Here is a 15,879-nt window from a genome sequence, read left to right as displayed (position 1 = left end):
ACTAACTGTTTTTTGTACAAGTACAATGTAATGTATATGTGATTTTGTTACGGTATCTTTAAAGAACTTTAAAGAATCCCTTGAAAAGAAGCAAGCATAATAGTATGCTCCCCTTGTGTGCTGTCAGGCATCAAGGAAAAGGGAGGGCTGGTCACAGAAAAAAAAATGAAAAAATGAACAGAGGTCCCCTCCCTTAAACAATACCATGCCTTATCAGAACTGACTGCTGTCTGGTTTCCTGTCTCAAGCTTCTCCATTACGGTTCTGGACAAGTGAAGGGTGAGCTAGAAAAAAGGAACAAAGCAGATATCAGATCCCAGTGCAGAAAGTATGCAGACTAGTCCCCTCCTTCAAGGCAAACTATACTGACTTCAGAAACAAGGGGCTCTCTTGTCTGCAGGGATAGCACCGGAAAACATTCCCAAACACTTCTGAATACGTGTCCTGGAAAAATTAAGGTTTAGAGGCTTGCTTTAAAGACGAAGAAAAAAAAAAAGAAAAAAGAAAAAAAAGTTACAGCTGGATGGTTTCAGGCCAGATGGATCTACGGTTTATTCATGGTTGCCAATCGTTGCTCATTTTCAGGAATTCTCTAGAAAATCTCTGCGGTTTCGAGCACAATGGGGGGTTGGGGGGGTCACAGACACTAACACAGTTAAAGGGCAGTGACACCAAGTCCCACAGAGTTCCAGCTGAAAGCTTTGCGTGTTAACCATGTCAGCACTGCTCACACTAGCTGTTTTCACTGACTCCCTTTCTTTTACTGGGTGATACAATGTAGATTATTGCTTAATATAGTACAGTCCATTTGCGTGTTGGTTTAGTCACGGGGAGTGCGTGTGTTTAATGAACAGAAAATATCTGCCTTACAAGGTAATAGTAATAGGTGGATGGCATTTCTATTCTTGCAAAATCTGTGGTCTCTTAGGCACCAGATACCAGCATCAGAGGCTCCCTAGAACTGAGAGTAGTATTGCTACAATTTTTAATACAATCATTCAAATACAAAGAAAAGGGAGATTGCAATACATGTATCCTTTTATCCATGCAAGGCCAAAACACTGATTTAAAAAAAAAAAGTCAAACAATGAGAAAATGCAACAAAACACTATTAAAAAAAAAAAAAAAAAAAGACAAAAAAAAAAATATATAGAAAAAAACACCACATCTTGCAAAAGGAATCCAGGCACTGTGTTTGCTGAGATATGGCAAACTCTGAATTAAAAAACCCAGAGGAGGATTGCATTCACTAAACAGTGCTTTCTAGAAAGAAATAACAGGGATTTAAAAATGTTTAGGCCAAACAGCAGAGATGGGTGTATTTTCCAGATTTGCTGTATTATTCTAAAAGTTGTAATTTGGCTGTAAGTTTATAATTTATTGCTATATTAAAATAAACAAAATTATTACCATTATGAGTAAAATGGACAGTGTTGATGAAAATCTTTATATTTGCCACCATATTTGCGCCCTGCTTGACCGTTAGCAATGTAGTGTGGGGCAGTTTAATTTTCTTGCTTTTACAGTAGTAAATGTTTTATATTGTTCTTAAATCTGGAACTAGTTAAGAATCTCTTCAACTACACAGTTAAGAATCCCCTCTATTCCACTGAATAACGAGTCAATCCCGGCAGGCTTGAGGCACTATCCAGTCAATCCTACATGGTTTAAATCGAATCATGCAAGCACTGTGTATAGATAAAATGCATGCGTCTGTAAAAGCATCTGCCGTAGTATTCTCAGACGAAATAAAATATATATATTTTTAAATTCTGTATGTTAAAGACACTTTAAAATCAAAATTGTTGCTGCTTTAAGTGGCAAAACGTAGAGATTCCACTTTGGGTGATACCCAAGTGTTGGTCTATAGCACCTATTAATTAGCTTGAATGTGAGTTTTGAACGGAGTGGAAGCCCTCCAGATTTTCACAGCTTTGTAAATCTCCCCTATGATACAGCTGACATCAAGCAGAACTTGTAGGTGATGAAGGATTCTGGGCACGACACATTGGTTACACCAATGAATGGGCTTCATTAAAAGACTACTCCCTGTGAAAAGCCTATTACAATATCCATCTAAAAATATCACATTTCAGAAAGATACTATTAAAAAAATAGACGTTGGACAGACATTTGGAGTATTGTCAATATAAAAAAGATTCATATGCTGCAATATCTGTTTTTTTTGTTTTTTTTTTGTTTTTAGTTTCCTTTCCCATGGTAGCCCACCACTGCACTAGACTTGCACAAGCTAAAATGCTAATGAGCCTCTAACCCTAACTGATTTCTAACCATTCCAGGTTCCTTGACCCATGTTTGGAAAGTCGTTCTTTGCAATGCTTTTACTTTAAAATCCAAGACACTTATTTGGCATTGATCTAGAAAGACATGCTCCCTTAGAATGTTCATACTGACATTCATGTCTACTTTATTCAGAATTTAAGTACAGGGAAATATGCTTCAAGTATAAAAGATTGAGCTTTCGTGTAATCATCTACTTGGTTTTAAAGAGCAGGTTTTGATCATTATTTATCAAAATCAAGGATGGGGCAGAGTTCCTGTAGGTTTATATTCAGCAGGACAAACAGGTAGAGAGGGCTGATACAGGACAGAATGTGTGCCACTGGTACAATGCATACCCATGCGCAGAGCACTGCAGAAAAACTCTGATATGGACAGGTATGCACTGCAGTGGCCACTGGCATTACAAATGATTTTAATGTCATACTCAATCTTTGCAAGTTGGGTAGTTTCCATTTAGTGATCCCAAAAAAGTGGGAGACCACAGAAATATAACCGAAATCAGTGATTTGTCTGTCCTGCTACAACAACATCATTATCATTTAACAATTACAAATAAAAATGTAAACACACATTTAAGACCAATCTGCACTGATCACACTAATCATAACAGCTATTGAGAATGTTATGTGATCACACAATTCCATCCTCTACTGAATTAAAAATGTGTTTAGCCTCTTAAGGACCACATTAAATGTTGCTCAATCTAGTCCCAAAATACTTAATATCAGGATGGCAAACCTGTTAATTAAGCTATGGTTGTTTTATGCAGGCAAATCCAATTTGCAGTAGGCGAGTTAAAGAATAGATTGTTATGATGGCAAAGACGTACATTGGTTCTTAACTGGTTAAAACTACAAGCATGTAAACCTGGGGAAAGTATCTAGAAGTAGCAAACTGCGGGTCTCCGCCATTAACCTAGAATGTTGCCCAATTTTTTAAATACTTCCATTAGTCCCTGGCCTTATCTTATAGTTAGGACAGCCTTATGCCTATCCCACGCATGCATAATAAACTCCTTTACTGTGTTAACCTCTACCACTTCAGCTGGAAGGCTATTCCATGCATCCACTACCCTTTCAGTAAAGAAATACTTCCGGATATTATTTTTTAAAATATGCATAAACAGCAATATTTGTACATTAAATATTTGTAATATTTTTTCATATTACACATTATATCCCAACATGCACAGTACTTTGTGCTTCTATCCTCACTCTCTCTGTATGCGTATGTGCAAGCATGGGCAAGTGTAAGTGTTGCCTGTTCATTAATGATAATTCTGCACATGTAAACATTCGAGGAATCGCTACTCCTGGGAATACTTTCACGAGAAAACGTTCAGCCAAGAAAGAAACAAAAAAAACTTGATTTTAAACTTGCCAGATGGTTAGAGATACTGAGTGGCTGCACAATTTATTTCATATCCAGGACTAAGCTAAACATTTGTGTGACCTAAGGCCTTTCTATCACTCATTTATGTAAATAAAAACTTTGAGAGTGATATAACAAAAAGTGCAAGCAATTTTGAATAAGGAAAATAGTTACTCTCCTCACTAAATGGGATTTTTATGGTCTTTGTGTATTGCAGTGCAGTGGCCCACAGATACAGGGAAAGGTAAGATTGACTTAGCTGAAGCTGTCCATTACAGCCATAGGCATGGCTATCAGGAGGCCAGGTCAGTGGTGCACTCTCGAGCATGCGCAAAAGAATAACACTGACGTTTATAGAGGATCCAACCAGAGACTCCATAGACAATGCCCACTAGTGATGGCAGTGGGGGAAAGACTTGACTTGACTGTGATAGCCACCGCTTTCCGTCAAGTGAGGAAAAATACATAAGACAATGTAGTCCGTACTTTATCTCAGCATATCATTTGACTGTGTGGGAGTTTTAGTGGATTTTCAACACAGTCAATGTGAGTATTTCATGAAGGTTTTAATTTTATGAAATAATAAAAAAAAAATTTGAGTGCTGGTGGGGTCAAAGAGTCGATTTAAAGTGCGCATTCTAGGGAGCTCAAAGTGATTTTCAAATGTAGGCCAAAATAGTTGAACTATAAAAAATACCCAAGTCAGCTTTGTTTTGAGTTTGATTACTTTAGTCTACATTTGGAATTCACTTTGAATTCACTTTAAAATCCTTATAGTTAGCACTTTAGTGAGATTACTAATAGGACGGTAAAATGAACATGTACTAAGCATTCTGAGCTTTAGCAGTTCTCGTTTTCCTTGTTAACTAAAAGGTTCTCTGTGCTTAGGTCTAATGGTGTACTCAAAAGTAAAGGAACCAAACTTATCCAAAAGAAACAAACATACGTCTGCTCAGATCACTAAACGCAACAACATATCTGTTTTAATGTAATTCACAATTAGATTTTCATTAATTTGCCATTATTCTATCAGACCAGAGGTCCTTGCCGCCGACTCTTTTCCCGCACCTTAAGCTGTCACGGCTCCATGCCACAGCATGCTCTTTCCTTCTGACTGACCGGCTTCAGTAACTGAACTTGTGACACCGGGAAGAGGCGAGCAGTAGGTACAAGAACTGCACCTCTCATGCTTCACTGATCCTATTTTAAAACAACCTTCTACTCATGGTTCGCCGATCCTATTTTAAACAGAAAATTAACCGTGTCTCCTGAAATAGTTAATTTCAATCCGACACTAAATGAGTTAAAATAAACTTGAAAAAAGACCAATATTGCACAAGTCAGCTTTCTCAAGTCTAAATTGTTCCTGTCTCTCAAAAGTACTTCCTCATGCCCTCTCTCATCAACAAAATCTCCTCCAGTGGAGGTGAAGGGGCAACTCTCGTGGAGCCTCACCCTGGTTTATGAAAACAGATCTGGAGCCTTAGCAGCAGGGAGTATGAGACACTTCCTGAGGAATTTGACAAAGTTTTTTTTTCCCCTTCCTGTTCTGTTACACAGTTACCTTTTCCTCTTTCCTCTCCCACAAATTTACAGGGTCACATCTTGTGAATAGTTGCCAGGTTTATCTAGTGCTGGTGTGAGGATACAACAATGGTGAGACCACAGTGTTTTATTGTACGTATAAATACAAAACTAAACAGACACTTTGCTTTCAGTATCCTAATATGTTCTAACTCAGCTCTTTTAGCAAGCTGACATAGTTCTGTAGTTTTGCTAACACAGGATATAATAGGAGTGATATTAAGTTGGGTAATGACATTCAGACACCAGGACATACTAGAAAACTAGTAACGTACCTTTCTTGGGAATGTAATAGTCTTAAAGGGACATTATAGTCACCAGAACCACTATAGCTTAATGTTGTGGTTCTGATGCCTATAGCTTGTCCCTGCAGGCTTTTCAGAGAAAAGGCAATGATTACATTGCTGCCCAGTAACATCTCCTGGTGCAGTCACTCAGACGGCCACTAGAGGTGCTTCCTAATTCAGTGCTGCACAGTGTGCAGCACCTATGTTCAGATACTGAACGCTACCCATAGAGATGCATTGATTCTATGATGAGATGCTGATGGGTTCTTTTTTCCGGTGAATCTCAGCCATGGATTAGAGACCAACCGCAGTGAGAACAGCACGGCAATGGTGAAAAGGTAAGTTTAGATACCTTTTAACACCACTCTGAGGGATGCCAGGCAACTAAACTGCAACTCCAGCACTATAGTGTTAGGAATACATGTTTGTATTTGTGACGCTATAGTGTTCCTTTAATATTATCAGTCATTTACTAAAGTTGGAATTGTTGAGAATTGAAAGTGAATTTCAAATTTTGGGACACTATAGGCACCCGGACCACGCCATCTCATTGTATAAGTTGACGGTCAATTCACTGTTTAGCAAAAGTATCCAAATAATTCGCCCATATATGTCCCCTGAACTGCTATGAATTAGCACACAAGTCCTAAACTAGTTTATGAACAGTTGTCTAAATGAGCCATCAATTGCACTGGCTATATTTACATTCATACAAGCTATTCTGAAAATCACCACTAATTCAAAAACAATCTTCAGATATCATTGATTTTACATGTAAGAAATTAAAATGTCAAGTTAAAGGAACACTATAGTCACCTGAATTACTTTAGCTAAATAAAGCAGTTTTAGTGTATAGATCATTCCCCTGCAATTTCACTGCTCAATTCACTGTCATTTAGGAGTTAAATCACTTTGTTTCTGTTTATGCAGCCCTAGCCACACCTCCCCTGGCTATGATTGACAGAGCCTGCATGAAAAAAGGTCCTTAAGGGGTTAAGCTAAAGTTGTTCAGGTTACTATAGTGTCCCTTTAAATATATTTCACATATGATTCCCACATTTGTTATACTACATACCACAATCTGATTATCAGTTAGTGTGTACACATAAAATATAACTGACATTGTATGGATTATGGTGTTTTAATGTCACTTTTTTAATAATAATCATAATATATTTTTGCATAAATGAAAGGACTGGCTCAGACTGCCTTCAATGGACTTTAGTTTATTCCAATAAACAAGCGATGTCACCCACAATTATATCTGTTGATCGATGTACATAATTTGCTAAACGGGAAATGGTAAGAAATAAAGAGATCTTCAGATTTTAGCTTAAAATAGTGCAATTGAAAAAATTCCCCATCTCAGTTATTTTTCCAACTACTGTTTTGACTTAAAACTGCTATTCTGGTTTCATTAATATTTATTTTTTTCCATTGAAAGTCACACTTTCTGATTGTATTCAAGGTGTTAAATTCCATTCTTTGTGTATGACTTGTAATTTGTCCATGTGGGGGCGTCTGCAAACAAAATATTCTCAACAAATGCCAGTTGAGTTTCGCTTAGTAATGAGTTGCAATCAACAAAGGACAGGTGATAGCGTGCAACGCGTCCCACTATGCTGCTGGTGTTAAAAGGTTACCAGAGCACTGAGGAACAACGGTTTCTGTTAGTATATAAGCATTAGATTTCACTTTCTGCACATGATAAGGCGTTTTAAAAAAAAATCCTATTAGGACACGCTGTCTGGGTGCCATGGTGAACATATCTCCATGGGAGAAATTTACCACTAAAAAGGGCAAACATCTTAAACCAAAAGAATCAACATTGCAAACCACTAGAATGTTACTTGGTTTCTGAAGATCGTTTTTGATTTAGTGGCGATTGCTTCATGTGTAGAACTACCCCAGTTTTCTCCCCACATCCAATACAAATATTCTAATAGAATCTTTTGTATATGGATTATAAAAGAAGAGAAAGGAAGGCTTAATATTAATATATTCTTCACGTAACCCACCCAATTTCAAGGAGGCATCCTATACATTTGTTCACCAGTTCTCTTTTTTTAATATTCTACCCTGATTTTTTGGGGCATTTCAGCCTCTTCACTAGTGCTTTTCTACTGCATGCCATATCATAGCAGCCACCTATCCCTGGCTGATTACAGATGACTAAACTGATATCTATGTCGTGTAAAGATAGGATAAGTATTACAGCTGCATGGCAGCTGGCAAGTGACTACATACAATAATAGTCATGGGCTATTAAGAGTTAAAGTGTTAGGGTTCAACTCATTTACAAAGTCCACTGGCACAGGGATATGAACTGGGAGTGGTGTCATGCTTGATTTAAGTTAAATACCAAACGCATTAGGATATTTATTATCAGGATGGCTTCCTGAAATTCATCTTGAAACTGCATGCAATCGTAGGTCACCAATTGGAGAGCAGTCAGTAAGTGATCCCAGGAAAAAAAATGAGAGAGAGAGAGAATTGCTGCTTGGCAGAGAAATGGAGAAGGAGGTTTATCTAATGTGTAGTATTTACCTCCTGCATGACATGATGGGTACCCTCGGCACCCTCGTTGACTGCTTACTACATTTGTCTGCTTGCTGGTGCCCCACACATCTGGGATGACACATTTAACCATCACTGCCTCAGTTCTTCATTTCCACAGCCAAGTCCCTCAAGTAAATTGGTGCATTGATTTTGCTATTGGAAACATGTTTTATCGGAACTTGCTACCAATGAAAGAGCCTGACATAGGGACAGTTTTTAAACACTTGAAGAACAAAACAAAAATAAAGACAAAATAAAAACACACACAGAGGTGGCAGAAGGATATATATATATATATAGTTTTAAAACTATAAAATGCTCTAATCACTTGTAAGCATTCAGATTGATAAAGGATCATGTGACTTGCAGTTCTTCAACTGGGTTGTTCTAAGATTTACTGAACTCATTAGATTTAGAATGGGATACAGCTAGCATGCTCCCAAGCTTCGGCGATCACAGTAAATTCACTATATATCAAACAGTGATACATTTACATTTTCAAGTCCAGGTGAATTGTTGACTGTTTTTTTACGGCCCTACTAATTTTACTACTAGTTTCTAAACTATCTTCAAGTTACCCCAACTAAATGGGCATATTGTAGTGGCTTTGGCAGGGTTCATGTTAATGCGGGCCCGTGCCCTATTGAAGCACCACAACGAGCCTGAGATTTAGTGTGTGTCAATGAAATAAAAAAAATACTATATTCAGGAGCATTAAGCGCATACATGAGCATAAAAAAGAAAAATGTTTGAGCAAAAAGTTCACTTGTTAAATTTTTTGGTTTTTCTATACAGTCTCCTAATATTTAAGCTGAAGAAAACATCTGTGTCATAAAACATAAGAGTCCACATATGAAGTTAAATCTCAACGAATTCTTAAATTGTTAATTAAGCATCTCTCAAAAATGTCCTGCATGTTCCATTCATGGTACAGAAATAATGGAATTTTTGCCACAACCTCTTTTATGCAGGACTGAGAATATCAAAGTATGGTAACAAGACACATACGGTCTCTGCCAAGCCGCCCTGTACATCAGCTCTCATTACACTAATTAGTTGGCTGATAGTAACTTTTTTTTCCCCCCAGCTACAGTGGTTTGGGAGTTGCAGTCCAGACTAGCAGACATTCCAGGGATTAATGGTGTGGAGGCCTACAGAAAGAGTTACATATTGGTTGGTGGAAGTGTTAACTCCTTGGGTGGGGATTGGGAGTTGCTGGGGCAGTGACAGGGGATGGGCCAAAAACTGTGATCTGAAAACGGCCTGCAACAGGAAAGCACAGACACATGCCACTTGGAATGTATGACGCAAACCATAGCCTTGAAACAAAGGAGAGGAAACAGCTCTACTGGCTAGGCTGGAGGGAGCACACAGAGACACATTTTGTCAGTCTTCGCTGACCAATATTCATGAGCAGCTGGAGCTATTTTATACAAGCAGCAGCGGGTGGAGGTGTTTGCTCAATGGGTGTGAATAAAAACAACAGCATTATAGACATGGCCTGTCCTATTTACAAATACCCAGAAAGCTGACTTTACTATATCCTGCCACTGCAATAAATTTTATCAGAGAACAGATGACAAAGGGGTGTGATTAGAGGGTCAAGACATCATTTTTTGGCCAATTTTTACAGTACAATCCCCTACATTTACCACCCTCCATAAAAATATATATATATATATCTATATATAAAATTAAAAAAACTTTTTACATAGGAAGCTGTTGAGTTTAAAAGAATTTGGGGGCACTATGGGAAATTGTCACACCGAAAAGACGAATACAATATGGACGTCTGTATATGTTACAAAAATATTTATAGAAATGCAAATATTGGTCTATTACGCTAACTGGGGAATCATTTGCACCATTAATATTGTTTAGGGTAATTTTTACACTTAATTGTGTCTCGGTTTACAGGATATGTGTATACATACTCCACAAAGGATATGAAACTGTTTTGAGATACAAGTTTCAAGACAGACACTTTAGTCACATTGTTATGTTGCGTCACTAACCTATTTAATATCGAGACACCTACATAATATATATCAGGTTATGCCCAGTTTAACCACTTCAAAGTTTATACATACAGTGACAGCCAAAATCTATAAGTTTAAATGCACATCTTTACCACAAAGAGAGTGGGTGTCTAATGGTTTAAATGGTATCACTCAATCTCAATCTAACTAATTTTCTACTAATATTCTGTAATTCTTTCTTTGTGCTAAGTTTCCCAAATAGCAACACCAAACTTAAACTTATCTAATTCACAAAAGATGACAATTTGCATTCTCAACGCTATAGTGATCCTTGATTTAAATCATGATTTTAAAGATATATTTATTTATTAGGAGTATGCACCCTGATCAACTTTAGGTTTGTACACAAAGAGATGTGACACATTTGTCATAACAAGCTGTGTGTAAACCACTATAGCAGCAGTAATGTGAAACATTATAGAGTGCAGCATATGTTACTCAAGACATGAGCTTCCGTCAGTCCAGACAGACTGTGATGGTCATACACAGAGTTCAACCCCCCACCCCACATAAAAAAAAAAAGTAAATTCTAACTGCTACAGACAATAGAATAAAATTTAAAACCGCACAGCTTGCACATAATTTAACCCTTTCTCCGACCCATAAAGGCTAATTTCTGCATTGTGGAAGTATTTTAACCACGTACCTACAAATACTTTGATCTCACGTGTATAGATCATGCCACACATGGCATAAAAGGATGAGCAATGCTGCCAATCAGAATTTTAGGAATGCACGTCTGAAGCCTATTGGCTATTTAATTTCTTCTAAAGTTACAAACATCACAAAGGATTGTGTCTACATCTAAGTGTAGCTCTAAAAGCTTTAGATGCATCTACAGCAGAAGTAAAAGAAATGACTGGTAATATATAAGTAAGCTCTGTTTCAAGTCATCAGTATTGTTATCAGATAAAAGGGTTTATTCACAAAACAGTAAGCTAAGCTGAGCTAACATTGGAAGTGCAATGTTATACAGCGCTACGGAATTTGTTGGCGCTATATAAATAATAAAATAATAATAATAATAATGTGCATAACAGCCAAGTTGGAATAAATCTAACTCCCCAGAATTGCATTTTTTTCCCCATCTCAGCCTTTTCGCCTAAATTTTACCAAAGTCAGCTGTCATATCACCACAACTCATGGTTTAATGAATAGACCCCAATATACCAGATAGAAATACAACAATAAAAAATATAATATAATAGTATTGTCACTTGTGATTGACACCTGTCTAATGCCACAATTTTGTTGGCAGCGCAGCAGTAGGGGGTAACCATGACAACACGATTAATGAGATTTATGTGCAGAAATACCAACACGTTACACATTAACTGCGAACCTATACAATTACAGGTTCTGCTTCATGAAGATATTATGATGTTTAGCATCAAAGTGAGGAAATGTGTTCCTTGCTTCTTCTTTCGAAGAAGTACTGCCTCAGCAACCGTCCTACTTCTCAAATTAATTCTCCACTTGTCGCCAGGCTAGGGACTCAGCAGCTTTAAAGTCTTATTTCATATTCTATGAAAAATTGTGAAGAAATAGGCCTGTGAAGTACATGGTTTTCCTGTAAAAATTCCCTTCTCTAGCCATAGAACCTTGCTAATAAATAGACTGTCACGATGTACGTTCTGTGTCCAGTGACAAGTCATTTAAGAGCACTTGGACATAAAATATGCTCCCACCATTGGCCTGCTGTTGAATGGTCGCAGGGCACAGTTAGGGCAAAGTTTTTTCTTTTTTTTATATCTTGTTACAACATCGAAAAAACAACATTTCGAAAATGGTTTGCTATTCAACTGCTTAACACAATATACAAAAAGAGAGCTCTCGGGAGACAAAGCCACATAACATTCACATCCTGTGAGTTACTCCACAGATCCAACAACACTTCTTGGGCAAGATTGAGGGGGGAAAGGGGGGTGCTGTTCTACCACCTGGTATCTTCAGATTGATTTATTTATTTATAAAAATATTTTACCAGGAAGGATACATTGAGATTTTTCTCCTATTCAAGTATGCCCTGGGTGAACAGTTGAACATATTCTTTAATCGAGTTTCTAAAGTGAAATTTAGTTTAACATTCCAATATAGAAATACACACTTCTTTCCCTACCCCACAGACAGAAGCTGGGCAAATCAGATTTCTTGAAGCTAAACTTTATTGTGGTATACATCCTATCACCCATAGACAGCCATGGATAATTATGTAACTGCGTTTATTAAAAACGAAAGAGATTATAGATATATGTGGTTTTGCGTTAAGGTTGGAAGTTCAATTTTTTTATTTACACTATGGGTTTTAACCCCTTAAGGACCAAACTTCTGGAATAATGTCATGTGTCCTTAAGGGGTTAAAGCAAACGTTTTTCCACACTGAATTTTAAAAATATGCTTAACGCAGCTGTGTACACATGGTTAATCAGCAGTTATCAGTCCCTAAATGTTAATATATATACTCCTAACGTTTGCTGATAACATAGTACTAACAAGGTACTATATAATTTAACCAACTAACCAACTTTAAAAAAAATACTATTCATACCCACGATCAATGTTGTAAATCCAAATAAAGATACAGATTGTCAGGGTAGAATAAATTCACATTCTCATTAAAAAAAGAAATATATATATATATATATACATATATATGTATATATATATATATATATATATATATATAATTAACTATGGATCTAAAATGTAAAAACAATTGTGGTGCTTAAATGAATAAATCACGTTGGATTTAAATCAAGTAAAACAAGTCAAGAATACAGAAAAAATGAAATATAGAATGAATCTCAAATATCACTTCAAATTCTTGGAATGCCATTTATCACCATCGCTGAATATGAGCAAGCAAATAATCACGGCAGTATGTACAAGCCAAAAAAACTAAATTAAGTCATGCTGATATAGACTTTTTTTTAATTACTATTGTTAAAAAAATATATATTAATAATAGAATAACTAAATAGAACGAATATGTACATCGCCACACATGTTCCACAAATGAGCAGAATTGGACAAAAGGCTGCCTGGTCTACTGGGCTGAAATCAGAGTGTGCTGTGGCTATTTCAGACACTGTCTTACTCAGTCCCAGTGTCCCAGGCACTGTTAGATGCTGTCCAACTAATTCAGAGTTTCCCAGGGCACTGCCAGAGCAGCGAGAAAGAGTCCCATAGCACTGTCGCAGTCATTTAGACAGTCCATGGACATTTTCATCCACTGCTGGAATAACTCAGTCTGAGCACCCAGGGCTCTGCTTGTGAGAGTCCAGGGTATACTGAGAGGCACCTCCATAACACAGTCAGATAGAAGTTCTGAGCACTATCAGAGTGTCCTATAACATAATTACTTAGGGCACTGTCAGTCATTACCTTAATAACTTATCTATGAACGTCCCAGGGCAATGTCAGTTACAGCCTGAGTAGCTCAGAGATCCCTTACTCAGAGAGTCTTGTCTCAGGACAGTCAGTCACTGTCTGAATAACTCACTCAGAGTCCAGATCACAGTCACGGATATTACTGTCTCAATAGTTCACATAAGGATCACCCATTACAGTCTCAGGACACTGTTAGCTACTGTTTGACTAACTCACACAGAGGTTTCTCAGAGAGTCCCATGGCACTGGTATATCTTCAAATGGGTTATTCAGTGATTCGAGAGATCTCTAAAGTACCAGAACACTGTCAAACTCATTGGTCCCTCACTCAGAGTCCAGGTCACTCTCAGTCACTGTATAAATAACCCACTCAGATGTCTCTCACCCAGAGTCCGGGTCACTGTCAGTCACTTTCTAAATAACACAGTCGGAGGTCTCTCACTCAGAGTTCAGGTCACTGTCAGTCACTTTCTAAATAACTCACTCAGAGGTTTCTCACCCAGAGAGTCCCAGGACACTGTCTAAATAACTCACTCAGAGGTCTCTCACCCAGAGAGTCCCAGGACACTGCCTAAATAACTCACTCAGAGGTCTCTCACCCAGAATGTCCCAGGACACTGTCTAACTAACTCACTCAGAGGTCTCTCACCCAGAGAGTCCCAGTACACTGTCTAAATAACTCACTCAGAGGTCTCTCACCCAGAGAGTCCCAGTACACTGACTAAATAACTCACTCAGAGGTCTCTCACACAGAGTCCCAGGACACTGTCCAAATAACTCACTCAGAGGTCTCTCACCCAGAGAGTCCCAGGACACTGTCAGGCATAGTCTGCCCATTTAAACCCCCCTATCAATCAGCGGGGGAGGGCAGGACCTTCTCCAGAGTAGAACAGGCAGAGACCAATGTGCAGCCAGCACTCAATCAGCTGATGGTAAGTTTATTCCGTCCTGGGAATCCTGCCCACAGGTGCTTAGTGCCAGCATGGGAGCACACACTCACACAGGGTTCCAGCTCCTTACCCTCTGAAGGGCATATCTCTCCTTAATCCGGCAGCCAACAGGTTAACATCCACAATTCCAGTCGGACCCCCACCCCAATACCAAACCAAAATTCAGAAAAATGAAGACCCCCCCTCCCCCCAGCAGCACATAATAGCATCTCTCAGGTATCAGCAGACCCCGCTGACTGAGAGCCCACCCCCACCTTCCTCAGTAACCAGGGTCTCACTTACTGTGATACAGGGCAGGGGGGAGCCAGGGACTGAATGGGTCTTCTCTGCCCCCCAGCTCACTTCGTGTGCCAATGTTGGAGAGAACAATCCTTTTACTCCAGTTCTGATAAAGGTCCTGGGATGGGAGCTCTGACAGTACTTTCAGGGTTAGAGAGAGAGAGAGCTTCCTGTGCCTTACGCTCAGCTGTGGCTCTGACATGGACTGGAGGGCCGGTGTGTGGCTGCAGCAGCCCCAGGGTTAGGGACAAGCCTCTAAGGGATGGGAAAGTCAGGCAGGGAGGGAGGAGGGAGGACAGTCATAGCACACCAGCAGCAGCCGGCAGGGTGGGGCAGGGCTGCTCCTGCCCATTGGGTGGAGGGTGGATTAGGGTGGAGGGTGGGACGAGTCAACATTGACACTTTTATAAATATATATTTACAGAGTAACCAGCCTCTCCCCTGCCTCTTCCTTGTCTCTTCACACGGACCTAACCTGATTAATGTTGGGCAGGGGTGCCATGATACCCTCTAAAAGCACTGCAAGTGTGCTCTTATAAAATGCAGTGCTACATATCCGTATTGTTCCATACAGAACGTTCTGTAGGAGAGTAGCACTGCATAGGGAAACAGTCATGTTGCTGACTAAAGTTCGGGAGTTTTTTTTTTTTTTTTCCTTTATTATTTTTTTTTTTTTCCTTTATTATTATTATTATTATTATTATTATTATTATTATTATTGTAATGGAAGGAATCTACAGGGACTTCAGGGATGGAAACCACCTCACTCAAGTGTGCACAGATTTTTATTTTTTATTTTTTTTAGATGTTAAATAATTTATAAATGAAAAAAAGGCAAATGTTTTCTATTTAGTCACAATAGGTGTTTATTTTGATTCGTCAGAGAAACTGAAACATATCAAAGTATTTTTAAAACGTTACTTATGAATTTAAGAAGGCACAACTTTCCTTTTGTATGTATGTATGTGTCTTGTCTGTGTGTCTGTCTGTATATGTGTATGTGTCTGTATGTATGTGTTTATGTGTGTGTCTGTCTCTCTGTATGTATGTGTGCCTGTCTGTATGTATGTATGTATGTATGAGTCTTTGTATGTATGTGTGTCTTGTGTGTGTCTG

At 38.4% G+C, this 15,879-nt stretch overlaps 1 protein-coding gene across 1 annotated transcript in view; it reads right to left on the bottom strand.

Moving 5' to 3' along the window:
• The window catches only part of KLF3 (KLF transcription factor 3), a 41,167-nt gene extending 26,135 nt beyond the window's left edge, over window positions 1–15,032 (bottom strand). The window contains exon 1 of the mRNA XM_063457870.1: window positions 14,767–15,032. Within this exon, the coding sequence (XP_063313940.1) occupies window positions 14,767–14,965 (199 nt within the window). The 5' untranslated portion in view covers window positions 14,966–15,032. The remainder of the gene's footprint in view (window positions 1–14,766) is intronic.
• Between the last annotated feature and the right edge of the window lie 847 nt (window positions 15,033–15,879).

The sequence above is a fragment of the Pelobates fuscus genome, chromosome 6 (genome assembly GCF_036172605.1).
Source record: "Pelobates fuscus isolate aPelFus1 chromosome 6, aPelFus1.pri, whole genome shotgun sequence".
Lineage (NCBI taxonomy): Eukaryota > Metazoa > Chordata > Amphibia > Anura > Pelobatidae > Pelobates > Pelobates fuscus.
Note: the sequence above shows the minus strand (reverse complement) of the source record. Positions and strands in the feature narration are given on the sequence as shown.